Below are 27,346 nucleotides of genomic sequence, written 5' to 3'. Positions count from 1 at the left end.
TGTCTCTGTCGCTGCAGGCGAATGCAGATGGAATGGAATCAAAAGCTTATAATTAATCAGTTCGTCTTGGACCAGGGAATATCGCATGCGATTTCTGTCTTAGAACCCCGCAAAACAACTCCAAGCAACTCTTCAAGCGGCTGCTGCTGTTGCTGCTTTGGCCTATAGGAAACTCGTGCTGTATCGTGTTCTATCGTGTGCTCTGTTCCATTCCCATGACGTTCCATTCCACACGTACACAGGCAGCCAACGTGGGGGCCAACTGTTGGCGCTGTCTGGCGTTCTGGCATTCAGTTGTGAAAATTCTGCCGCGTCGGTTGTGTGCCCAGGCGCACGAACAGCACTTTTCCAGGCCGACATTTGCCGACGGCGTCGGTTGAGCATAACGGTACCTTTCAATCCTACGTGAGCGTGGGCGTCCATGCGTCTCTCCATGTGTGTGTGGGTGTGTGTGTGCCTGTGCGTGTGCGTGTAGCCGAAGTGAAGTGCGCTGTGCTCGTCGTCGCTATGAATGGATGGTCGTGATCGCAGGCAGCGGCAGCAGCGGCAGCAGCAGCAGCAACTGAAGAAGTTTCCATTTTCCGATTGCAATTTCAGTTCCGGTCGACTCTCGACTCCCTTCTGCTCAGAGCAAACGGACGACCAACCATCCAATATTGTTGAATATTCCTCACATTTTGGTACCTGCGGGTGATTGTGGGTGATGTGATAAACGACAGTTGCTGCTGCTGCTGCTGCTGACATTTGAAACTGGCGCTCAATGTTGCTACGTGCTTTCCACAGAAAATAAAAGAATACAATGCAAAAACTAAAGAGGCGAGAGCCTCAAAAACCAACAACAACAATTAAATGCTATTATAATATTCGCAAAAAGCGAGACTATAGTGTGTGAGTGCATTTATTATGCATTCGCCAGCCAGTGTGAAACGAGTGTGAATGCCTTTTATGTGATTTTATTGTGTTTTTGTGTCTTTTGCAGCAGTGCCGTGCCGCTTGTTCTGTTCTGTGCGGTTCGGTTCCTTGTTTGCAAATTGTTTTCCCTCGTTTCATTTAGTTTCGTAATTTCCCTCATTAGCAAACAATTTCATTTGGCTGTCATAGAACAAACAGCATTGACAAACTGCAATTTTCATAATTGTACCGCTGTCAGAGTGCCCATATGCTGAAATAAACATATCTGTTTATAGATGCAGCCCAAAATATGATGTCAGCCAGAGATCGAGCTGTCGGGCTGTTTCTGGTTTCTCTGTGACAGCAAATCGCGACAATATTGCTCAGCAAATAAAACACATTTCCATCAAATTCTAGCGCAAACAAACTATAAATTTTATGAGCCCAGCTTAGCCACACTTAATGGAATATTTCAACCGAATGTGGAATAGAACATGGCGAATTTAGTCAAAATGCGTGCAATTATTCAACGCCTGACAACCGATTAATTGGCAAAAGAGTGAGTGCGGCGCAGCGCGGCGCGGCGGCAGGCAACATTGAGAACAAACGGGAGAACAAACAGCTCGCGGCAACAAGTCGAGAGGCCCACAAAAAGTTAGCCAGGCAAACTGTCGAGCCGGTTAACGCCTCCCAAGTGCATCAACAAACAGCAAACAGAGCGGCAGAGTGGCGGCAGCGACTGCGGCAGCTACAGCGGCCACAAAAACTTGACCGATTTTTCAATCAATTCGGCGACGGCCGTGTCGCTAATCTCGCCCAGAGAGCCCCCTCCCCCCCGCCGTTTACAATCGCCATCGAAATCGCGATGATTTATGCAGGTGAGTCGCACCTACATGCCCCTATGGACATATAGATCTACGATTACTGGGTAGTTAGCTTGTAAGAGTGTAATGTCTGTCACAGGCGCAGGGAACAACAGTTTTCGAATCCCCTTCAAATAGTTAGATAGATATTTCCATGAGTTTTGTGGCATCCCATATTCAGAACATCGCACTCTATTCTTGCCACAATTGAGGTTGCCGCTAGCGTCGTTTAGCTATGTAAATGCGTGGAAAGACGGCTTGGATGGAGCTGTGGTTAGACTATTGGAAATTAGTTTAAGTGCTCGACAGACTCAGTTAATTGCAAACCCATATCAACAGCCATGAGGGGCCCGCAACGTAATTAGCAGACGCGGGGCAGGGGAGTGGGGAGTCGTGTGGCACACAAATTACAAAGCAAAACCGAAAAACGAAAATTACAAAAATACAATCGTCAAGTGTTTTGTGCATTTGTGCGGTTTTTTTCTGTCTAGAGCCAGAGCCGCAGCACGTGCCCCATTCCAATTCTGGTTAGAGACAGTGTTTATACAGTGGCCTTTCAGAGTGTCCTAATTAACTAAATTGGTTGCCCTGTTGACAATGGAAACCAAAGTGTGACCGACCGGCAAGAGTTTCGTCCTTCTTCCTTTTGTTATGCCGAGTGTGAAGCTTAACAGACACAATGAGCCGCTGACAGGTGAAATGGGGGCAAACAATGAAAGTTGTTTTGACAGGCCACACAAAGGGCCGCAGTCCGGACTGCCGACCGAAAGGAATATCCAATAATACGAACAGATGGCTTGGCAGTTGAACACAAGGGAATTTCAATCTTTCCCAGCGAAAGGTGAATTAGGTTTTCCTTAATTTATTGAAATTCAAAGTAGGAATAAGCCAAGCACTGAGGCACTCCAGCTGTCGTCACGATTTTCCGACCTTAATTAAGCCCCAACTGATGAACCGGAGTCTACCCTTTAAACGTTTGTTTTCCCCATTTTATCCGCCGGAGCAACTACCTCCTGCCTCTAACATAATTTTGTGTTATGTGCAGCACTCTGTGAAGGCATTCAAATTGCTTCCTTGTCCGAAAGAAAGCGGAAAACAACAGAAACAACAAAGGCGAGGCAGCGCCTACGTGCATAAGCCACCGAAACCTGAGATTCTTTCGCTCTGTCGACACACAAAAGAGCGTCAGCATAGAATTGTGCAACACCCAGCCCAGTCTTGCCACTCAGGCCCCCACTGGGGCGCGGCAGTGGCAGGGAGGAAGGGAGAGAGTGGGGCAAGCCCACACGTACATCGAAACGAAGCGAAACAAACCAGTTGAAATATATTAATGGGGCGGGAATGAAATTGTTTTAGGTGTTTTGCTGCTCGGAGTGTGTTGGCATTAAACTTGGCATTAAATAACAATAACCCAGCAATAAAACGGGTAGGGGGGCGGGGAGTTCTCTGAACAGAAGCAACGCAACGTAACCCTTTCACTTTCGCTTTCCCTTTCAGTGTCGCTTTTGTTTTTCTTTTCCATGTGTGGTCCTCCGCTGTGTTTTCGTGCCATTTTGCCGCCTTATTTCAAAGTTGTCACCTTACCCTTATGACCCGCTTCCCTGAGCCTCATATGCTCAAGTAGGCTCGCTCATGTAGCAAACAGACAATGGAAGGGCAACCGGAAACAAAGGAGCGCAGCGAAAACTTCATTGCGTATACGACGCGTGAGCCCCCCAAGAAGTCTCCCAGTGTGCGATGTCTGCTCAATGTATTTGGCAATCGTCGAGCGCTTTTTATGGCCATGCCAGATTTGGGTTTGTCTTTTTGTATACCTTTGGATGATGCTATGTGGCGCGAGGTGGAGTCAAATTTTGTGTAGAAAGATCTCGTAAAAGTTTTGATTGACACGCAGTGGCCTGCGAATTAACAGCTCATTCCGATGCAGCCACAAAGTGGATGCCAAATGAAGCATGAGGAGGCAACGAGCAACGACCAACGACCCAACGGTCGTGGCAACGGCCAAGAGCCAGCCAGTGGCAACTGGAACGGAAATGAGTTCCACTGCTCGTGGCGAGCTTAGCACTTGAAAAATCACCTAATTCATTTAAAAAAGCACCAGAATGTCAGAGCCACAGGCGAAGCGAAGGGACTCCATTTGCCAAAAAGGACGCTGTCGTCTGGAGAAGTCTGCCAGAAGTCGCCTTGCTTGGCTTTTATCTGCAAAAGTCGGATACGAAACGAGGCGAGGAGTCGACAAACTAATTTAAAAATCCACTTGCTAAGCGTTTCCCACCTCCACGGTCCATCGACCGGGAGGTGGGACCACTCTGGGGCCACTCTGAGGCAACTCAGGGGCAACTCTGGGGCAACTCTGGGGACTGGGGTCTAGGCTGGGCCGGGGATATATATTTTTTTCATTTCTTGCCTTTTATGATGATTTTGCACTGCGTGGCAATAGTAGAGCAAACATTTTAGCCCCCCAAGTGTTTAAATATAAAACGGAAATGAGCTTTACTCTGGGTCCTGCTCCGCTCTCCTCCTTCTGGCCGAAACGTGCCCAATGAACTGGAGCCATGAACTCGTCGAGAACTTCTACGAGTACCATTCCGCCTGTACAAGTGTCTTCCCCTCCTTCTCGAGAGTGTTCGAGTGTGTATATGGAAATGCTAATTAATGGCTGAAACTTTCTTTGCCAGACACTTTTGAATTAATTGCTCACCTACACAAGTAATTCCATTTCATTTGCCTAGCCCGTTGCCCGTTGCCAGTTGCCCATTGCCAGTTGCCGTTTTTGCAATTTTTATTGCCTCTTCCAGGCCAACAGAAACAGAAACAGAAACAGAGAGCGAGAGTCATCCAGTCATCCGATATCCAAGCGAATTGCCAGACACGAGCCATGTTTGGGATGCCAGCCACGCCCGGACAACCGATGGAATTGCATTCTATCAGACGATAATAAAATTGCATTTGCATCGAATGCAAAATACAACAACAAAAAGAGACACAAATATATTTCTATATCCGACGGATATGTAAAAGAAAAGCAATTTATGGATTTGGTTTCAATTGTTTTGTCATTTTGATTGGCAGCTTGAATTGGCAGCACAGCTCATCCATTTGGCAGGTTTGCCAATGTTTTGTGTTGCGTTTAGTCTGTTTTCGATGTCAAATGTCGGGAATTGCCATACCCATTGCCATTGCCCTTTGCTCTCCGCCCTAGCCAGAATCATTCTGTTGGATGTCGCTTTCAGATCAATGCGACATTAAGTCCGTCATCAATGAAATTTTACCCCTGCTCCGTGCTGACAATGGGAATCGAATGAATTGAAAATCGGATTCGTTTCGTTTCCTGGGTGTGTGGCAGTATGTGACTGTGTGCGACTGTAATTAATCTAATTTGCAGTTTTCCTTCCCGGGAAACATCTGGCTTTGTGGCCCGCTACGTGCGTGTGGGGTAAAAGCCAAAACCAAACCCAGACCCAGACCCACAGCCAGATCCAGAGCAAATCTCTGCAACCGTCGTGCTGTGAATGTACGAATGGTGGCTTGAGGTTATTCATGCATTCATTATAGTGACATTCATTAGTTAATTGATCAGCCATGGCGGAATGCCAGACCATTCATTCGCTTTTCTTTCGACCACTTTTTTCGCCGAAATTTAAAAATGTAAAACATTTTCCCAGCACAAAATCCAAACACAAATTATTTCGCACATGAAAACCAGCAAAAAAGAAAACACAAATTCTGAAAACTAAACAAAAAATATAAACAAAACATAATACGACACGGACATAGACAGAGAGAGACAGGGACAGTTGCATGAAAGGAAAAGTGGGTGTGGGTGTGGGTGAGAGTGTGTGTAAACAGAAGGGGGAAAGTGCCCAAAGCGTTTTCACAGTCAATTTTCTATGTAAAGCCAAAAGACAAGACAACGCCTGCCATGTGTGTGTGCATAGGAAACGGAAAGGGGTTATGGTTGTTGGGGGTGCTGGGGGTGCTGGGTGTTTTAGTGTAAATTTTTATATTTCGTTGAGCATGGCACATAAATTCTTTTGTTAGTTCTGGGAGAAGGCCATCAGAACGAGCCCACGCTCTCACTCTCTAGCACTCTCTGTCCCGCTCTCTGGGTGTGTTTATGTATGGGTATTTGTGTACATTCAGGACAGGAATAAGCATAAAAGCCTTAATGGCACACATTTAAAGTAGTTCTAGGCTGAATGAACCCTTAAAGTACAGGTCCCCATGCGATCGTAGCCGCACTGGACTGACACACTGCACGAAAGAAGTGGTTACTGAGAAAGAACTGTCGTGGATCCTTTAATGAAGAAGCTCTGAAATGCTAATGGTATGCTCTTATGTCCATCATCCACAGTGGGGTAGGACTAGGAACCATTCAACCACCAAAGGTTGAGGTCTTAAGAACTCTTCAATTATCACCATTCGGATGCCAAAAATTGTCAATAAATACTTCTTAGCCAAGAATGAAATATATGCTCATAAAAGGGTTCTTTAAAACACATCAATTATGCCTAAACTTCTCACCTGAAGTAAATATCTATAAAATTGCTCAAATAAAACTACTCCAATTAAATACTAAATCAACTTGCTGTTAAGAACCTCTCCATAAAAAAATCCTCTTCAACCCAAAAGAAAAACTATATTAAAGGCAATCTGTTAATCTTAAATCATCAAAGTCAATTATGTACGAGCCCATTTGTACATCAAGATTAACAATAATAATATTTAACAATCATAAACTTTTGATACTGTAAACAAATGGGAGCCAACCCGACCCCAGAGTACAGATGTTTTTCCTAGCCGTGCACGTTTACCTTAACAGCAACACAATGAAAATGAAATGGAAAAAGGAAGAAAAACAAACACACAAGCAAGTACACAAATGAATGTGATGGGCAGGGGGAAGGGGAAAGGCGGGGAAGGCGAAGGCGGCGGACGCAAATGTAATGACACTTAAGTGGCCCTGAATCTCAATCCCGATCTCTTTGCAGTCGAGTGATTTCGCCTTGTTAACAACGCCACCTTGCCGATGACGTATAGAGGTATACCGAGTACGTATAGTTTTTGTTGCTGTGGCAACTAAGGCACTCCTGGATTTCTTTATGGCCCTTTGGGGCCTACATTTGAACGGGCTAAATAATTTATAGAGCTTTTGCTTATGCTAATATTAGGGGTTGGGAAATATTAGATTCATATTTAATGGCTCTTAAAGTGATTTATTTTTGGAAAGTGGCCTGCGTAAATTTATCCCTGGGATCTATTGTTCACTTTTGGTCTCCTTGTGGGTTCTTTGCCCATAAAAATTCATGTTTTTTTATCGTTGGAAATATATTTTAATGAAATTCGCTTTAATTATATTGTTTTCTCTTCGCTCAATCCCCCATTATATGTCTAAGCCACACACACAATCCTTTTGACTTTCATAAGCAGTCCGGAACCAAAGCCATGACAGCTGTTTGTCTGTTTGTCCTGTGGCTGCTAGTAACAAGAAATGAGAAATTAAACTTTTTCGACGTATTCGACACACACATCTAATTAGTTCGGAGCCCCGCCATCATTGTGTATGCAACGCACAGCTCTATATATGTATGTATAACCCTCTAATTTGCTGGAAGTTGCTCATTTCCGACTACGGAGGAAAATGGCTGCACATGACATGACATCCCATCTGCAGTTTCCCACTCTCCCCCCCGAGTTTCCGCCTCGGAGCCTTTGAGTTAATTTAATTTAGCATATTTAAATTGGATCAGTGCACGATGAGAATGATGACGATGTTCTCTTGGCAGAGTGCATTATGTCATAATGGCAGACACAAGTGTCCGCTAATGCGTAGAAAGCAGGAGAATTATTATGCAAATACTCGTTAAATATACATATCTCTGGACTCAGGACATATGTAGCTAGAGATAGAGGAGGATGGAGGTACAGAATGAATCAATGCTATCGTGCCGGACAGCCATAAGGCAAATATGCATATATTTATTAATAGGTGCCCACTCTAGATTGTCCTGGGAGTGGCTGATGGCTGTCGCAAATGAATAAAAATTAGCCAGGCCTAAGGGCAAAGAATTCTGAATGTCATTAAATACAAATTATGGTTATTAGCAGATTTCGGGCGAAGGGCCACAGGCCCTGACAATGATTTGACCTTCTAAGGCGCCAGAACGCGCCGAAAATTTAAATGACGCATTCGGACTGTGGACTGTGGACTGTGGGATCTATATTCATACTCGGTACACATAAATGGAGCCAGGATGATTTTGGATATTTGGAGGCACGTGGCCTCATTATAATATTCCCATTATAAATGCGTGAACGCGTTACTAGGACCTTTTCGACCGAGCCGCGCCCATGACTTATTCAATGTTTATCGTGTTGTCAGCCATCCAGCCGGTCTGGCCAACGCTTTAGGCCACGGTCAAGGGGCAAACTCAAGTTATTAAACATTGATTACCTATCGATTCAGGCATTGTTGTAGTACTTGTTTGTTTGTCTGTCTGTGAGGGCTGGCGGAGACTTCGAATGGAATGGAAATGGAAATGTAAGAGGTGCCAACAAATGCAAATTACGTGTGAAAATGCAATTTCTCATCTCTCCGCAGTTGCGGCCACGCAGTTTGACATTTCATTTCGGGTTCCTGTCCCCTGCCAGCTGGGAAAGCCGATGTCAAGCTGCCTGAAGGAGTGACAGGCCGTGAAATGAGCGAAGGCCAAATAAAGGGGAATAAATTGTAAGGAAGCAAGGAAGCAAGCCCATGCTGCAATGAGCCTTTCATCAGCAAAAGAGAATTGGGAATTGGGAAATTCTTTAAGGTTTACCAAACTTTTAAATGCATTTTCAAGGCAAAGAAAAGCTTCTGCTGCCGCTGCTGCTGCTGCCACACTCAATCAAAATTGAGTTATTTGTCAGTTTTTCTTCTTGGAACTTGTATATTTATTTTCCGCATAACTTTTCCATGGAATGCAAAACTTTGGGGCTACCTATAGAAATTGTACAAGTCACTGGAGAAACTTCCCCGGCAGGCAATTAGCAAATTCTGATAGCTTTTGTCATCTTACAACTGAAAAATTGAAAAGAAAAACAATTGGATTTACTGATTGTCATCGACAAGTCGCCTGTAAGACTTTACGTCCATCGCCCGTCCCCCTCATCACATCTAAGCTCTCTGTTGATGCTGACAAATCTATATTCTATGTGCCATAGGATTTTTGGGAAACAGTAAATTTATTGACAGCTCCAGAAAAATCAAGTGCCAGCTCAAAATTTCTCTTGATACGAGCAGCAGACAGCAAAGCAATTGACGTAGAGTCTCTCTCTCATGGTGGAAATGAATGAAAATTGCGTATACGACATGTGGTTGGTAGCAATTGACAGCCTTACAATCTATTTACAATCTATATTTGCCAGCCCTTTACTCTACCCTCTCGCAATCTCTCCATTTGCAGGTTATTTGGAAATTTCCGACAGAATTCCAGAGCATATATATTCACGACTTATACATATTTGATATGTAAACCACGAATCGTGTAAACAATAGAGTAAACATTCCACAGGCCGGCGATATTGGAGGAATCCGCTCCGTTTGACTTGACTATTCGTGGGCGTGTGCATATTGACATTGACCCCCCACCGGCGGTACGGTGTGCCACACAAATTCGCTGTTCTGGATGGAGACAGAGTGCGGGTGCCGTGGCCCACGAGACGAGAACGGATCAGCTGGAGCAGCGGCATCGGCGGTGGCAGCGGCAGCGAGACCAGGAACAGGCACAGGCCCCGGCCCACAGTCAACCACAGCAGCCACGACAACAACATGGCCATAAGGGAACAGCAACGAACAAACTGTAGTTCATGGTTACAACAACCCAACAAACTGCTGCTATTGGTGAGTGATTCAACAGGGATTGGGGCAGTAGTTAAGGCGCTACTTTCAGGCGTTAACAAGAGTCCCAACTTAAGGTTCATTCTTATCCCGATTCGATCTGGGTCAGGACTTTCCTGATTTCTTGTTCAACTTTGGACCAACTACAATCAATCAAACGGAATTTGAATGCGACTCTATTTGCCCTAAGGACTTGCCGGGACGGGAATGGCAAGCATGTCGCGGACAATTAGTCAAGCCTGATGTTGAAATTGTGCTTGCTGTGTGTTAAAAATTTAGTTGGCAACATTTCCTGTTATTATTTCCGCTGCGCGTTTCCGCTGTGGCACTGTGGCACGCACGTTCTGCACGTGGCTTCTCGAGGAGTAAACTGCGCCCAAGGAGGAAGTTATTTCGTGCAGGAGCTGAAGTTTAAGTTCCAGTGGGGGCACGTTTTAGTTCTGTTGTCAGTTGCAGATTTGGCCGATGGAAAATATGTCCCTCGTGGCCTTTTCTGTGTATCTGTGTGAATGTTGCAATCAACTTTGACATGTTGACGCGTGTGTGTGTGTGTGCCCGACATTGATTATCTTGTAGATATGCCCTGTCTGTCAAGCTGTTTGCGTTGCACCAGCAGCATCAGAGTTTTGTGTGACGCTTAGTGGAGTTACCGTTGGGCAAATGTACGCCAATAAATCCAGCGCCTCAATCTACATGGCACTTGTGGGTGGAGCAGCAGCAGCAGCAGCAGTCGCGGCATCAGCAGACGACTCTGTCACTTTAATGCTCCGCTGAAAGATGCTCGTAAAGTTCAGACACACACGTCGTACGACGTCTCGTAAAACGACCATTACACAGAAATTTCAGAGAATGTGTGCAAGTGTAAGTGAGGAAGCGACAGATAAATCGGTAGAATGAGATCTGTTAATGGCCCCGACTACTTAGCAATATCAGGCTGCTAAGCCATTAATTCAATTTTAATTACTTAAAGCAATTTTCATCATAAATCAGTAATTTAATTTAGCCCAGCACAGGCACAGGCCTCCTCCTCTCCTGGATGTCCTTGCCAGCAAAGCCACTCAGGTGGCACTTGAACAATTCTTGAATTCCAAATCTAAAGACCAGGCCTGCAAGCTCATCGAGTGGCTTTAGCCTGTCATTTGCATTTGGTATTCAGCAACGTAATAGGTAATTATGTTCGTAAAAGAGACATGACAATGGCAAAGAAGGCTCAAGTGATTTTGACAGAGGACAACAAACTCCGTGTGCCAGATGACGGCACGACACGATACGTATAGTTGAAAATGTTAAAGTTCAACTCTATCTCTATGCCAACCATTTAAGCGTTTGTAATTGGGGATTTCTGTGTGGGTACGAAATTTTTGGCGCTATTCGCTACCAATTATCAGAATTAAATTAAAAGTTTTTGCGGCAAACGGTCGACAGGCGGCGAATTGCAGTTGGCAGAAATCAGCAAGCCGCAAAATTGTTTTATCTGCGTGTGGGGTCTGTGTATAATGGTCCGCTTCCGCTTCCGCTTCTGTGGCCCCCGGAAAATGTTGCGTATTTTGGCATTTTAATTCTCTTCCAACTCATTTGGCGGCGAAACTACGGGCCTGGCATGGCCTGTTCTATCCTGTTCTGGCCTGGCTAATTGCTGGAAACTGTATTTTGTGCTGCCACAAATGTTGTGGCATAGTTGAACGGAAATGTTTCCGCACTGGTTGCAGTCATTGAATTTCCTTTTGGACTACTCTTGACCAAAAACCTAATTTCAATTAGAATAAATCATTATAATGCAATTTCCCAGGGGGTTCAAAAGCCAGATTTAATTTAATCACTCAATTTGTGGTTATTATTTTGTGTGTTTAAGGGATCAGAATTGACTTGACTTCATAAATCCTTTGAATAATCACTTATGTTGTACGAGTTTTTTTGGATTCTGGCATTATCCGGTAGCTTAACAAAATTGTTGTAGTGTAACTGGCACTTGACTGGGAATCCTTTGGTCTTCCTGTTTTCCTTTTCACTCCCTTGTGTAATTTGCCTTGAAATCAAATTTTCAGCAATTTTCCTTCGGCGTTTTTTCCTTTTTTCCTCTGTGCATTCTCACTCTCCATTGCCATTTCCGCTCTACTCGTGTGCAACAAATCAGATTCAGGCTCTCCTCCTTGGAGAAGAAAATTAAATGAAATTATACAATTCTACCTCTGTTCTTGGCGAATGAGTAGTGCTGCTTCTCAAATACATATTATTTTTTGCTTGAAACAATGGTACTTTATGCTTCATTTGTATGCACAGTGCCTTGCCATGGCTCTATACCAAATAGATATGGTGAATCCTGCCGACATTGCAATTAGGACATGGCGGAAAGTAAACTTGTGGGTCAATGGCGCATCACTGGTGCATTCATCGCCGCACTCTAATGGAAAACCTTAATTATTCTTCGTGCCCTGTCTTCGTTGAGTGGCTGGCGAGTCTCTGCTCTCTGTCGACTTTACGTGTTAAGTGTCCATTAGTTGTGTCAATACCATTCAACCCCCTGCTCTTCCTACTCCTGGTCCTGGGTAGTGCCTGTGTGTCGAAAAAAGTAACAATTTCCCAATCAATTTGGACTAAAGCAAACGCTCCCAAAACCTCAATTGGAGGGTTTCGATTGAGTGCAACGAAAGGTCTGGTCGGAGCCACCCCCACTTGAACTTAAACATTGACCTAATAAATAAGGCATCATTCAAGGAGAGGACCCCTCTGCTCTTTAAAGTCATTGGAAATTTATGCCGCCATAAATATCATTATTTTTTTTAACGCCTTTTGACAATTAATTTCCATCTAAAGAACTCTGTTAACTTTTTAATGCTGAGCTAATTAAATTTAATTTGCTTCAAAGCTGCACCACCTCTCGCTCCGCATACATTAAATGCTCGGCTCGGCTTTTTTATGTCATCGTCAACTAGGCGTATGCGTAATTCAACAAGAGACGATAGCTTGCCACACCGGCTGGGCTGGGCTGGTTGGCATGGCAATACCCTTACCAGGATTCCCATATCAGACGTTTTTAGTGATCCAATTACACATTTTTTACCGTTTGTTTGTGTTCCGTGAAGGTAACATAAAACAGCTGATTCTGTGGCTTGCTCTCATACATTCTTGCACTGTTTAAAAGAGTGTACTAGGCATATTCAAGTGAAGAGAAGCGCGAAATCAACGCGTGGGCTGTGCTGTGGGTAAAAAGCTTTTACAACTCGCTTTAAATGTCAATTATTTATTATACTCAGCAGCTTAATGCTGGCAAAATTCAGCCTGCAACTCAATTTGGGCATTTCCCATTATTAGCTGCCACAAAGCGAGTTTCGGCATGCAAATTTTATATGCGAACAGAATGCCGCCATGGACTGGGGGAAGAGGCATGGCCGGGTGCCTTTCTCCGGCACGGAGCTTGGAGCTTGGAGCGTGAATGCCTTTTAAACTTTGCAATCGGGGCAACAGCATTTTGGCTCCTGCTCGTCCTTGCCACTCGGCTCGGCCCTTCCATATTGTTTGTCATGTGAGTAATTTATGCGAGTTCAGTACACGCATTCCCTGTCCCTGATTGGCTACCAGCTACCAGCCACAGCTACCGCTCTTGGCCTGGCTTGGCCTTCCCGAGTGCTGGGAATATTCCATTCAGCCAGCACTGTGAAAATTTCTCCGAGTGTCAGAGGAAAGGCAACAGCAGGCCCGTCCTTCGCCTGGGGCTGGGCTCTTAGAGGATTAAATAACTCATATGGATGTTGGCCTTGAACTTCAACTGTAATCAATGCTTTTTCCAGGTCTATGAGTAATTTTAAAATCGATACGACTCCTGCCACACATACGTGCTGTCTTTAGCTTTGTTTAGATGGGCTCGTTCCCATGGTTGTCCACTTTGTTGTGGTCCCCAGAGGGTCACTTCCGTGTACAAATCCCTAACATTGATCTTTACACAGCAAAACAGGTGTTCATTAGCACATCCACATTCACAGCCACAGAAACGTACCTCCGTTGGTGGAACGTGCCAAAAGGTTCGCACAATCAACAGCCATATATTGTACTTAGATCGGGCTTAAAGAAATGTATACTTTAATCGATTTGTTGCGTGTTCTGAATATCGCGTACCCCCGCCCAATTATTTCCCGAAATATCGAACCAGGGGGTGGCTGCGTGCGTGCCTGCCCGGCAGTCGGCAGAGCCATTAAAGTCAAAAATAATTTCAAATATTGATTAGTAGCCAAATTGTGGGCACAGCCATCGAATGGCGCAGCCAGTTGGCAGTTTATGGCAGCTGATTGCTTGTTTAGCTCGATTTGTAGTTTATCAAGTTAGATGGCATGTTCGATGGTCCCCCTTCTCTCGCTCTCGCTCTCGCTCTCACTCTCAATAAAGAGCCGTGTGCATTGTGTGGAATAGCAATTGAAATGCAGCCAACGATGATGCCGATTCGCATGCCAATTCATTCATAAATTGACTCGACGCGAACACTGCGCACTCAATATATCCCCAGTACAGTGAGGGATCGCAATTAATTATGGCAATTAAATTGCAATGTCCGTCTGCCGGCTGAATACCAAGTGGGTTGGGGTGGGCTCTCAGCCTGGTCAGCTTTACTCGTGTTTCCGCCCGCATTTAATTTTCAATTATTTGCACAGGTCAGCTCTGGATAACACCCAGAGATGGCTTATGCCGTCTTACAAAACAATTAAGCAAATATGCCAGCAGGCATTATGTGCCTGCTCCCCTTCCGCCCTCCTCTCTCCGTATTCTCTTTCCTCTGTAATTTTCCATTTTTTTTTTTCCATTTTGGTTGATGGAGATTTTCCGATTTTCCCTTCTGTGGAAAAGTTTATTTGCCTGCTGGCGCACACAACAGTTGAAAATAACAGAACATCGAGCGTTACTCGAACCCGAGTGCCTTTCTCCTAATTAGAAGCACTGCAATGCTCGTATATTGTTGCACAGTTTCTTTTTAATTCAAGTTTCTATTTAAGGATCCCAATGATTGTTAGCCAATTTGTATCTTCGGGTTCTGTGGTCCACCCCAGTCCCCAGGCCTGTCGATTATTGTTCTAAAAATAGGGACAGTGTCTAAGCGAAAAGCCGTAGGTACTTAATTTAGAGCACACGCACATTTTCTTTCAGTCGGTCTTTTCCTGGGGTCCTGCGGTATTTATAGACCGAAGTTCTTTAATAAATTAATTAGGCACGCGAGGGCCGCTTGGCCCTGACGGATTGTGGCGGCAATCAGTCGAGTTGCGTGGTAACCTTCCTGGTCTTTGGATTGCAGGTGGTGAACACGGATATACAGCCATCTGAAAAGTACCGCCATGAATGAGACAGAGTGCGAGGATCTCATCAAATCTGTGAAATGGACGGAACCAGCCAATCTGATCTCCCTGGCCATACTCGAGTTCATCAACGTTCTGGTCATTGGCGGCAACTGCCTTGTGATTGCCGCCGTCTTCTGTTCGAACAAGTTGCGCAGTGTTACCAACTTCTTTATCGTTAATTTGGCTGTGGCCGATCTACTGGTGGGTCTAGCGGTGCTGCCCTTTTCCGCCACCTGGGAGGTGTTCAAGGTGACTAAATACATATATATATAATACATTTTCACATTTAATCAATGGTTTTCTTTCGGTGTTGGCAGGTCTGGATATTCGGCGATGTGTGGTGTCGCATTTGGCTGGCCGTCGATGTCTGGATGTGCACCGCCTCTATTTTGAATCTGTGTGCCATATCCCTGGATCGTTATGTGGCGGTCACGCGACCCGTCACCTACCCAAGCATCATGTCAACGAAGAAGGCCAAGTCCTTAATCGCTGGCATTTGGGTACTCTCATTTGTTATTTGCTTTCCGCCCCTTGTCGGCTGGAAGGATCAAAAGGTGAGTGTCGACCCACAGTCCCAAGGCCCACAGCCCACCCACAACTGACCCACAGCTGACCCAATCCGATAAATTAACGAGCGAAACGCGGTTTGTCTCTGCCAAAAAGTGAGACGGAGAAAGGAAAACAAAATTGAAAGTCCGTAAACTGTTTTTAGCACGCCCAATCCTCATAAAGAACAAACTAAAGCCCGCTGGTAAAAGTTTTTTGGTGCCCCAAACTGTGTGGCCTCTTCCATGGGGGTGGACGACTGTCATTGACACCATTACGGGTGAAAGTTGTTGCCCAACCGCAATGACGACGACAACGACAACGGCAACGACAACCTCGTGCTAAAGACTGCAATCTGGCTCATTTGTGCCAAAATTACCGTAAAACAAGACACGAGTTTGTCCCTTTTGTTGGCCTGCCATTGGACGGGTCTTCTTCTAATTTCTGCCCACATTCAGATCCGCTTTTCCACAGTTTTTGGCACACATGCAGGCCGTACACTTTCTTACGCAACGGCAATGATAATGATGTGTTATACATGCCCCAACAACAGAGCCATGGGGGCGGAGCACAATTTATGAGCAACCTCTCAGTGGTTCAGTAATCAGATCAGCGAAGATAGCCAGCCAGCCAGCTCTTGGCCCGGCTCCAGTTTATGGGCCTGCCTTTTGGCTCCGTTTATTTGGGCCTACGTTGTGTCTAACGAAGACATTCAGCTGTAAGCTGATGCATGATATACGGTCCGCCTAGCCAGACATATCAATCTTGAGGTGCTCCTTGGTAACGGACTTTGGTGTTGGTGGATGGGACGTTTAGCCGCATAGCTGCACACACACATGAAAATATATCCTCCGGGCGGAATATTCGTGCGCACAGTCGACTCCATTCACGGCGCCGCAGCTGAATGCAATTGAATGCAATTGAATGCAGTTGAATGCGCCGCCCGTTTGAATGAATGGCTGGCGTTCTGTTTGCTTCAGCATGGACTTTTTGGTCCATCGATTATTATTATGGCACTGCCTCTCCTCTCCATATGCTCAATTCAATTTCGATTCAGCTGCAGCAGGCGGCAAGAAGGATGGGCACAACATGGGGCAACATGCTTTCACATATGTATTCCCCATATTGCTGGGGGCATTCAGTTCAGGCGGCCAGGCAGGGGCGCTCGGAGCTTGGCTTTGTTACAACGAACGGCGAGATGTATGCTACCTTTGTGTAATATTTATGCACAACACGTAACCGAGTATATTTCGCAATATAGCCCGACCCGCACCGCTTTAAGTTGCATTTTTATTGGCTTCTTAGCGAAGTGAACAGGGTGCCAGCGCGAGCACAGAATTTTAATGGACCAACCGCTCTCAGTGGAACCCTCTAAATATCAAGTGTCATAACATGTAAGACATAACACGACCCTTTCTCAATCCCCTTTCCAGGCCGTTGAACAGCCGACCTATTCGCGGGGAAACTATACGCTTTTCTATGCCACCACGATGTCAAGCACAGAGGATGGTCAACTAGAGTTAGATAGCATTAAGGAACAGGGCGAGCAGCTGGAGAGCTCCGCCCGCACTAGCAATGGCAACGCCTACAATCCCTACGATCCCGACTTTGCCCCCATCGATGGTTCCGCCGAGATACGGCTAGCAGCCATGACGACCCCAAGCAGCAGCACCACCACCAGTACATCGTCCCCAAGTCTGGCCACCACCGAAATGGAGTACGACGTGCAGAACAGACCCCAGACAACGCCGGGCAGCTGCCCGTGGAAGTGCGAGCTGACCAACGATCGCGGCTACGTACTGTACTCTGCCCTGGGATCGTTCTACATACCCATGTTCGTGATGCTCTTCTTCTACTGGCGCATCTACAGGGCCGCCGTGCGCACCACGCGGGCCATCAACCAGGGCTTCAAGACCACCAAGGGTAAGTTGAATCCGATTCGGAGGCAATCCAATATACATACCCGTACACCCGTAGCTAACAGACTCCACCAGCTCTCATTTGGACACAGTTTGTTTGAAACTTATTCAATTGTCACCCACGATTTGTCCTAACTTGTGCGTAGCTTAGCCATTCATTTCAAACCATTTACTCGTACTCGTACTCGTACTCGTTCGATATACTACCAAATAAGTAACGTACTCACGTAGATAGTTCATTTTATTCAGCTTAATATCGATTGCTAAACAGTTTCAAATCTCTCGACGTGTAGACAATAGTGTGACGTCCCGTTTGTCCCATTTTATGTTGGTTATACAAAAAAAAAGTGTACATTAAAGACATGCTCACACACACATTCACAGACACTTTAGTGCCGTCGTCCTCGTCGTCCTTGCCAGATACAGTACTCCCTCCGAAAACCATAAATTGTCAGCGAAGTAAATAACAATTGTACGTGTACGTTTACATTTACATGTGTGTGTGTGTGGAACAAATACTTTTATGAGGAACTGTATAAATTGACAAAAAGCAAAAAGTATACAACTAAATTTACATATGCATATATTCGTATAAATAACTACTCACACACACAGTCACACAGACACGTTCACACACTCAGATACACACACACAATCGTACATTTATTGTCGGCATTTTGTTTTTGTGTTCACAACATAAATAAACATGCTAAATAACATGGAAATGAGTAAATATAGGTATAAATATACATATGCATATAGACATAGTCGAAGCATAGAACCCGCCCCAAGCAACCGACAAACAAAAAATCAACCCCTAGAGCCGATTGGCCATAGCTGATTTAAATATAAGCCAGCGACCCCGTAAAAACCCAGCAACAATTTTAATTCTGTATAAATTGGATTATCTTTAAAAACCCTATAACTGAATGTCATCGAAAATTAACAATGCCCAAATGCTAAGTACCTCATAAAATAATTTTAGTTTAGTCTACCCATGTAAGTAACCACGAAATCTCCACTTAAATCTGTGAATAATCTCCTAAGAACCTTAAAATATCGAAAGCCCCACTCGAACTCATCGCAAACCCATAACATACGCACATACATACACTGTCAGGACTTTCCATTAAAGTTTCCTTTTCCTTGTCCCAAAAAACTTTAAAGTACGCCCAACATTATACCAATCATATGCTCAAACGAGAAGTCACGCATTATAATTAGCATTATTTCCCATGATGAGCAAAAACCAAAAAAAATCGATGGATGCTGAGAGAACACAGAACACATCAAACAAATCGGCTTAGATTCTCGTATAAAAAAAAGCAGCCTGGATTAAATGAAAGAAATTCAGCCATTAGAGTGAGCCAGAGCTTCTCGAATGTGGTGGAGACATGAAAGAGGGTCCCTGTCCCTGTTGCTGTCTTTGCAAATTGCTGTTTTCCTGGGGCTTGTCATTTTAGGCTTCGTTGTTCTGACTTCCCATCGAAATCTGTTTGCTGGCGATAATCCTGCCCCAAACACATTCTGTTTGAAGTTGCTGAAAAGGAGCTGCCGTTGTGTGGCACACATTAAAATGTCATTAAATGTTTATTTTAATACGACTTGCACAGGACTATAGCTAGGGGCACGACAGCAGCGCACTTTCTTCCGCCTGATCAGCTCATTGGGCACAACTCTAGTTTATTTCCCCTAAGCCCCTCCCCCCCTCCTGGCAAGCCAAGCGCACGCATTTGGCGATAATCTGCAGCTCCCGAAACAGCCAGGCTGGCTAGTTAGTCAGCCCACCTAACGAGTGACTAACTGACTTCATAACGAAAATCAATAGCCGGCCTTCGTGCACGTTTCTCGTGGAAGTCAATGTTCTATCTAATTGATTGGTTCCGGAAACCCAACCAAAATCCATTTATCGTATACTCATTTTGTGGGTGTTGGCTAGTTGACGCTGAAATGCCTTTAACTTAGCCATAATATGGCCATAATTACCTGTTAGTACTTTGCTTTATAAACCTGTTTTTAGTTCATATTTTCACCAGTGAACTTCTTACATGTTTCTGCCGTTTGCTTGCTTTTAAAGTCCTTGGCGATTTCTGTTCAAAATGGCGCTAAGCTTGAGTTAAGACAGCACTTAAACAGTGATGGCTTACATTGTGGCCATATTGAACCCACGTTGATCCTCCTTCTGACGACAAAAATAAGAGAAACTAGTCAGGCACGCCCACGCCGAAGTTTATATACATTTACTTTACTTTGATTTACTTTTTAAGACATGACAAGAGGTCCGATTTTGGTGTTTCAGGAACCAAAATAGCATTTGGAAAGCACCAAAACAGAAGGACATATGGCAGGACTAAATCCAATCAGACCTTCAGACAGGACCTGAGCAGGAAAATCCTTCCTTTTGTGCACTAGAACCCTCTGACCAATTTAGAAATACCCTCTTCAAGGGTATACAAATGCATTTTGGGGGCCAGCTTCTTGAGTCTACGGCTGATGCCAGCATGGCTGCTCTCTGCTAGCCGCTGAGCTGTTTTTGTTTTGCAACTGTCGTGTCGTTAGTTGGCGCCAGATTTGCCCCACACTCACACCCACACACAACCACTTACTGACACAGTCAAAAAATCAGCGTGTGGCAGCCTTGAAATATGCTTTGTCTACACTCCGTCACACGCATACATACATATGTACTGCTGTGAGCCAAATGGGAGAAAGCTGGCTATAGTTCTCTGTGTGTGTGTGTGTGTGGGTGTGGGCCACTTGTCCGTGCGTGTCTTGCCGCAACGTTCCCGGCAGAACGCAACGGAAAAAGTCTAAAAACCTTCCGTGACACAATGCGGGTGTTGCTGATGCTTTTTGCTCAGTTTTTTTCTGTATTTTTTCTGTTTTTTTTTTGGATGTGTCCCACCCATTCCACACGCCTGTTTAGTGGCTTTTGAAGGTAATCAAGTTTCAAGTTCAAAAACTTGACGAGGTTCATGGTGTGTCGACCACTACAATGCACCCGATGCCAGAGCCAAGCGGGCGGTAGGTCTGGGCGCTGTTATTGTTACGGTTTAGAAATTTTAGAAGTGTGGCCCTGGCCCTGTGTCAAGAGCAGAACGGAACAAGAGGAACTTTCGTGAGAGCTGCCCGTGGCAGTGGCAGTACCTCGCCTTGACTTGCAGCCGCGGCGAGGCGTCGTTCAAAGGTCAAAAGCATATGACAATCAGACCCACACTCGTGCAGATCCACAAGAGGTGGCCCGGATTTTTCGTTACGGCTAATTGCCGTTCATTCAATGTTCATTCAAATTACAAACTATTCATGTATCATTAAATGCACTTTAAATAAATGCCAGGTCTCTGAATTATAAATGTCAAATTAATGGCTGAAAGCTGATAAACAAGCAATTTGAATCAAAGGGAAAAAAGGATAATCCCAGGTACGCCCAGGCCAACGAGTATCTGTGTGTCAACAGGATCTATGCTCGTATGCCGGAATGAACCTAAGTAGAAAACAAAAGTAATATACATTTATTTAAATCAACAACGCCCCAGGATGTGGCATGTCCACGGGCCATGGACACAGTCCTTGCCCACCCAAACCCACACACACCCACGCGCAGGACTAGAGACCGTTTGCTCGGATTGAGCTTTCATATCTGGCTGTATTTACATACATTGGGATAGAGCGGTATTATCTTTTTTTTTTATATATTCCTCATGTGTATACAAATTGTTTGTTTAACTTCCATTTTTTAGGGGGCATATGGATGAAGGGAAATCAATAGTGTATCCTTTTTTATACACATATGCTGCTGGCCGGACTTCTTGTTTGCTATCCTCAGCCTCAGTCTCTGCCACTCGTTTGCCTATATTCATGGGCAAACACAATTTTCTTTCAATAAGTTTAATGGGGTTTATGCAAATTGAAATGTTGCACGTTCCGCCTTAAATTAAGATAATACTCAGAGGCACTCTGTTGTTTAAACATACACACACTGCTGTGCTGCAGAAAATGTTTATTTATGCAACGAGGCCTTCAGGAATTAAAGCTGGCAATCAGTCGGGAATTACCAATAAATGAAAAGCCTCTCGTAATTAAAATCGGACGCATTTCATACGGAAATATATCAGATTTCTACCAAGGCTGCGTTCATTATCCATATCATTTCAGTCGGATACATTTCGCAATGCTGTATAATTTGTAGATCCCTTTTTAATGACCCTTCCTGCTTGACGACCCTCGATTAATAAATAAAATTAGACCAAACAATCCCTGCGCTCGGGGCTGAGCAAATACCCTCGATTCCAACACGTACAAAAAAGAAAACAAATAACTCCCCAAAGAAAACAGAACCAGCATATAAATAAACCCCAAAACAAATTAACAAAGTTTTTAATAGCAATTAATTACTGTGGAAATTCGAAAATCTATAATCATTTGAGCAAACAAAAGAGAACAAACAAAATACATTTAATGAATTGCAATATTTGTACTTTTTACTATTGTACTATTACTAGCGTTTTTTATAATGGAATGAGACCCTTTTCTCTATAAATATATATGTATTGATGAACGTAGAACAAACCTTACAATAATCAACTAAGTTATTCCACCTTAAATATCTTTAATATTTCAATGTAACAGTTTGTAGTTAGTTATCCGCTCTCTCTCTCTCTGTGAAGTGTCAGTCTCCAGCAATTTTAACCAAGAAGAAATGTTTCTTGCATCTACTATAATGTTTTTGTGAATGTATCTAACTCAAACAATAACCACAACCACAAAACAGCAAAAACAAACAACAGCAACAGTTCGTTCATTATACTACCACATGTCCCACATGTACTATACAAAATGAATGTTTTAATCCGTGTTCCTCTTACACCAAACACAAACACCCCGAAATAACTATGATACACCCCCCGTTTCACATGTGGTCTCATCGCGAAAGACATTATTCGTTTCGACTGCCGACAAAAACTCCCCCTCCACTCACTAATTGCAGGCAGTCCCCGGGAGTCGGGTAACAATCGCGTCGACGAGTCGCAACTGATACTGCGGATCCACCGGGGACGTCCTTGCAGCACACCGCAACGCACCCCGCTCTCCGTGCACTCCATGTCCTCGACTCTGAGCGTGAACAGCAACGGATTAGGTGGCGGAGGCGGAGGAGGAGCTGGCGAGGATCATCATCAGTCCATACCGCAGACGGGCACGCCCAAGCGAGCCACCTCGATGCGTGTCAGTCGCCAGCGACCCGAGAAGGTGGCCATCAAGGTGTCCTTCCCCTCGTCGGAGAACGTCTTGGAAGCACAGAGAACGTCAGGCCAGCAGCCACCACACTCACCCCACTTTGCGGTCATCAGCAGCTCCAACGGGCGACGGGCCTCCTTCAAGACCAGCCTCTTCGACATTGGGGAAACCACCTTCAATCTGGACAGCACGGCCCAGTCGGCCACGGACTTGGAGAGCGGTAATGCGGCTGCTTCGACGGCAGCCAAGAAGCGGGCGGGCAAGCGCAGTGCAAAGTTCCAGGTGAAGCGTTTCCGCATGGAGACCAAGGCGGCCAAAACGCTCGCCATCATCGTGGGTGGCTTCATCGTCTGCTGGCTGCCCTTCTTCACGATGTATCTGATACGGGCCTTCTGCGAGAGCTGCATCCAGCCGACGGTCTTCTCGGTGCTCTTCTGGCTGGGCTACTGCAATTCGGCAATCAATCCGGTGATCTATGCGCTCTTCTCGCACGAGTTCCGCATCGCCTTCAAGCGCATCGTCTGTCGCTGCGTGTGCACGAGGAGTGGCTTCCGGGCCTCGGAGAACTTCCAGATGATCGCCGCCAGAGCTCTGATGGCTCCAGCCACATTCCACAAGACCATTTCCGGCTGCTCGGACGATGGCGATGCCGTGGACTTCAGCTGACTAATCGGTAGCTATGAGACGAGCTCGGGACCGGGTCCGGGTCCGCTTCAGCGCACATCCTCGCTGCCGCAGGACTCCAGCGATGTGGGGCTAGGGGACGAGGGGTCTGGCAGCACCCGGCGGATACGGCGCGGCGGCTTCTGCAAGGGGCGCGTTCTCTGAAGGGGCAATGCATTTCGATTTTTGATACTTTTCGACTTTTGTAAACGTCGCGAGCAGCAGTATCCCGCCAGCATCCCACTATACAAATTGTCAGTATTCGCATTGAACGACGTTGTAACTGTATGGCAATAATTTTCATGTATTTACCTAGATCTAAGACTATGTTAAACTACTTACTATATGAGATACTCGTACAGATACATAACTACTTATAACTATTCGTATGAGGCACAAGATACAAGATACACGATAAAAGCCGACTAGCCATAAGCAGCCCATTGTTTTCAGTTCTGTTGTGTACATGTGTTAGGCGCAAGGACAAAACTCTCATCAAATTAGTTACATAAAAGATATATATATATATATATAGGCATATGTGTATGTGTGTGTGTATAGCAGCTGTGTGTGTGTAAGTCAACTGCAGTTGCAATAAAAACGACAGCAGAGAAAAACAAATCGAACTAAATACAAATAAAGAATACAAAAGCCAAGAACAAGTGCCGACAACGAAATGACCAGAAATTGGCAAAATGCCGGGTCTATCAAGGTAGCGACAGCCGGTCTGTGAGGGAAGGCCTGAGGCCCTGAGGCCCGCGACCAAAGACATTCCGAATCATCAAAAGAGAAGTGAAGCCACCATACACCACACCAAAGATGAAATACCCTCTCAATACACAGTCAAGCTGCTATCTGCAGAGGGACTTGTTAGTCTCCTACCAGCATCGACTGGGAACACACACAAAAATGAATTAGATTTTTAAGCACATAGCCGTTCAAGCTTGGTTCTTCATTCTACCGGCTTTAAACGTAGTGTAGAGAATTTTCATTTAACGCTTTCCCTCCTCGCAACACACATGAGTGGGCTCGGTTTCCTTTGACCCATATGGTCTGGTGCTCTTCGCCATCAATGACACTCCGTCTTGTCCACTGGACAGCATCGGGTCAAGAGATTCGATATTAAATTGCTCGAAGAGTACCTCGGGCCATAAGCTGACAGATTGGCTAAGAGCAAGAAGTGGGCTTAGAGCTATCGCTGAACAATAAAGCTGCTTTTAATTCTTCAAAAGCCAAGGCAGGAGCAACAGCACAATCAGGAGTAGGGAATGGGAGGGGGAGAATCTCTGATTATTCATTACTTGTCGCCGGTCGAGTACTCGTAATGAAAATGTATTCAGCAGTTAAACGTGCGTATGAGTAATAAATGCAGAGCAAGCGATGGCTGAGGCATATGGTGCACTGGGGGTGCGATGATTATGCAAATGGCTGTGTGTGTGTGTGTGTGTTAATGAAATAAAGTTCACTTTGAAGGCGGCTTAAAGGCGGCTACATGTCTTGCCAGGATACCAGGGGTTCGTGGGGAGACGGCACTACTCGTACAACATCGTTGAGTGCTTGTCGCGTTTATGGGAAAACATTTGCATAATTACGCGTTTAATTTGCTAAAGTGCAGGCTGGATGGCAATGGCTGGCTGCCCCTTTGGCAGAACGCCAGGCCTGACACCCGACGCTCGACGCCTTCGACGAGAAGTGCGTGCAGGACGTGACACGGGGCGTATGAGCGATATTGAATATGTGAGGGGTAGCAAAAAATACAACACCCTCCTAATGATAAATTTATTCATACTTATATGTCTCTTTATCTATTCCTGTTTTCCGTTCGAACAGGCTCCAAGGGCATCGGATCACGCTTCGAGGAGCAGCGCCTGACACTTCGCATACACCGGGGAAGGGGCTCCAACCAGCACGACTCCATGCACAGCAACGGGAGCACCCAGAGCACCACCACTACCCTGGGCACACCCTCGCCAGAGCGACTGTCCAAGTATGCCACGCGCCGCCTTCACCACCACCACGACAAGATCAAGATCTCCGTGTCCTATCCATCCACCGAGAACATCCACGAGCTGACCCACGGAGACTCCGGCCGTGACAGGCGATCCTCGGGCAACGCTCTCTTCGCCGTCCACTACAACGGATCGAGTGGACGCGAGTCCACGGAGTCGCAGCTGTACAGGCAGCAGCATGCAGGTGGCAGCTCCTGCTATCTGCAGGTGGGCAAGGCCCTGCCCGAACTGGGCAGGCGTCAGAGCAACACCAGCGAAGGAGGCGGAGGGTCTGGACACTCCCGTCCGGCCAATAAGAAGATGGGTCGGCGGAACATCAAGGCCCAGGTGAAGCGCTTCCGCATGGAGACCAAGGCGGCCAAGACGCTGGCCATCATCGTGGGCATGTTCATCTTCTGCTGGTGCCCGTTCTTCACGATGTACATCATTCGGCCCTTCTGCCAGGACTGCGTCGACCCGCTGCTCTTCTCGGTTCTCTTCTGGCTGGGCTACTGCAATTCGGCGGTGAATCCCATGATCTACGCCTTGTTCTCCAAAGACTTCCGCTTCGCCTTCAAGCGCATCATCTGTCGCTGCTTCTGCTCCCGCCAGAGTGTCTCGCTGAAGAGCTCTCGTCGCGGCTCCGACATGTCCGCCATCCGGATCCGGGCACGGACACCCAGCATCACGCCCAGCGCGGCGGCCCACAGCTTTGGGGACGAGAGCGAGCTGCACCACTCCGAGATGAGCAACGACCCCAGGTGACGTTCGTTTGGGCCCAGCTCAAGCTCGCAGAGCAGCTTGGGTGGGTTACGGAAGACGAGCCTCAAGGTGCCCGTCTACGAGATTTGCCATCCGCTGGTCATGGAAACGGCCTGCTACTCCTACGTGGAGCCCTCCGGCGATGCCTCAACCTCGGCAGGGAGCGGGCCCAAACGGACCCAGTTGTAGCCACGAGAGCTGCTGGCGCTGCGTGGACTGGGAACTGGTGCGGTTTCGAGGCCCGGGCAGCGACCAAGGCGCATGGTTCGCATCGAGTACAGCGATGCGAGGGTCTAAGCCGGGATAGCATAGGTAATAGTTTTTTCACTTCGAAATCATACCACTAGAAGAGGTATGTGCCATGACTTCAACCTTCCTTTGACATGGATGGAACAGGCTTTGGAGCAGCAGCCAGCCTATACTACTCGTATTACCCACCATTGTACATAGACATCCTGTGAATACCCTTTATCGACTAAACGTTAGCCTAAGATGGCCAAAGCGGCGATATGTCTGTACATAGTTTAGCTAGGATATGGATATCGCTGTCGTTTGAGAGTTGTACCTTTAAACTTCCGTATGAATAATTGTATAATGTATGATACTCGTAAGCCAAGAAACCAAATTGTTGCTACTGGCAAATAAAAAACATTACCCCGTGCTAAAGCAAAACAAGAAGCAAAAAAAAAGAACATACAGCTAAATTCATAAATAGTCAAGTGTTAATGTTGTACTCTCAGCTCGAAGAGCTTATTCCGATAAATATCTGTGTGTCCCGAATACATAATCAATGCAATAAACGAACCCTGGCATGCCCGAAATAATATATATAGATAAAGGCATAGTACATATGTATTACCCAAAATATACGATTCTCAAGTTAAACGTTTTGTGTGCTACGAAAAATAAATGATGTTTAATTTATTCGGCAACTTAAAGTGCGAGTGTCTCTGTTTCTTCCGGGGGGCCATAGCCAGAACAGCCATCGTTTTAATTAAGCGGAAGTACTTCCCTGGAGGCGCAACAAAGTCCCGGCCCCAGAGCCGGCAGAGGTGAGTGCGATAAAAGAGTTGCAGCATAAAGAAATTGCTAAGCTGGCGCGTAACAAAGGCCAAATTAAAAGCTAAAATGCCTGAGGCACTTTCGCTAACTGAATTAGGGCCAGCAGATAGAGGAACGAGAAAGCCGGGAACATAACTGGAACGGAGCGTGGACAAAAAGAATCTAGGGAGCGGGACTGGCGTTCTTTCCGGCCCTGCGCGTCGGCCCATGCTTCCAC

The 27,346-nt window shown here is 45.8% G+C and overlaps 1 protein-coding gene across 2 annotated transcripts; it reads left to right on the top strand.

The window, feature by feature from the left end:
• The first annotated feature begins 280 nt into the window (after positions 1–280).
• On the top strand, positions 281–27,005 carry Oamb (Octopamine receptor in mushroom bodies). 2 transcript variants are annotated; one of them, XM_033384850.1, is made up of 7 exons: positions 281–388; positions 1,309–1,769; positions 9,200–9,636; positions 14,912–15,203; positions 15,272–15,508; positions 16,934–17,423; positions 25,148–27,005. In XM_033384850.1, exons 4-7 carry the CDS (start codon positions 14,952–14,954, stop codon positions 26,068–26,070), a joined length of 1,902 nt encoding a protein of 633 aa, XP_033240741.1. In that variant the 5' UTR covers positions 281–388; positions 1,309–1,769; positions 9,200–9,636; positions 14,912–14,951; the 3' UTR covers positions 26,071–27,005. The 2 variants fall into 2 exon arrangements, with proteins under 2 accessions (XP_033240741.1, XP_033240747.1); XM_033384856.1 differs by lacking the exon at positions 25,148–27,005 and adding an exon at positions 22,407–23,994.
• The last annotated feature ends 341 nt before the right edge of the window (positions 27,006–27,346 follow it).

The sequence above is a fragment of the Drosophila pseudoobscura genome, chromosome 2 (assembly GCF_009870125.1).
Source record: "Drosophila pseudoobscura strain MV-25-SWS-2005 chromosome 2, UCI_Dpse_MV25, whole genome shotgun sequence".
In the NCBI taxonomy this organism is placed as follows: domain Eukaryota; kingdom Metazoa; phylum Arthropoda; class Insecta; order Diptera; family Drosophilidae; genus Drosophila; species Drosophila pseudoobscura.
This window is presented reverse-complemented; position numbering and strand designations above follow the sequence as displayed.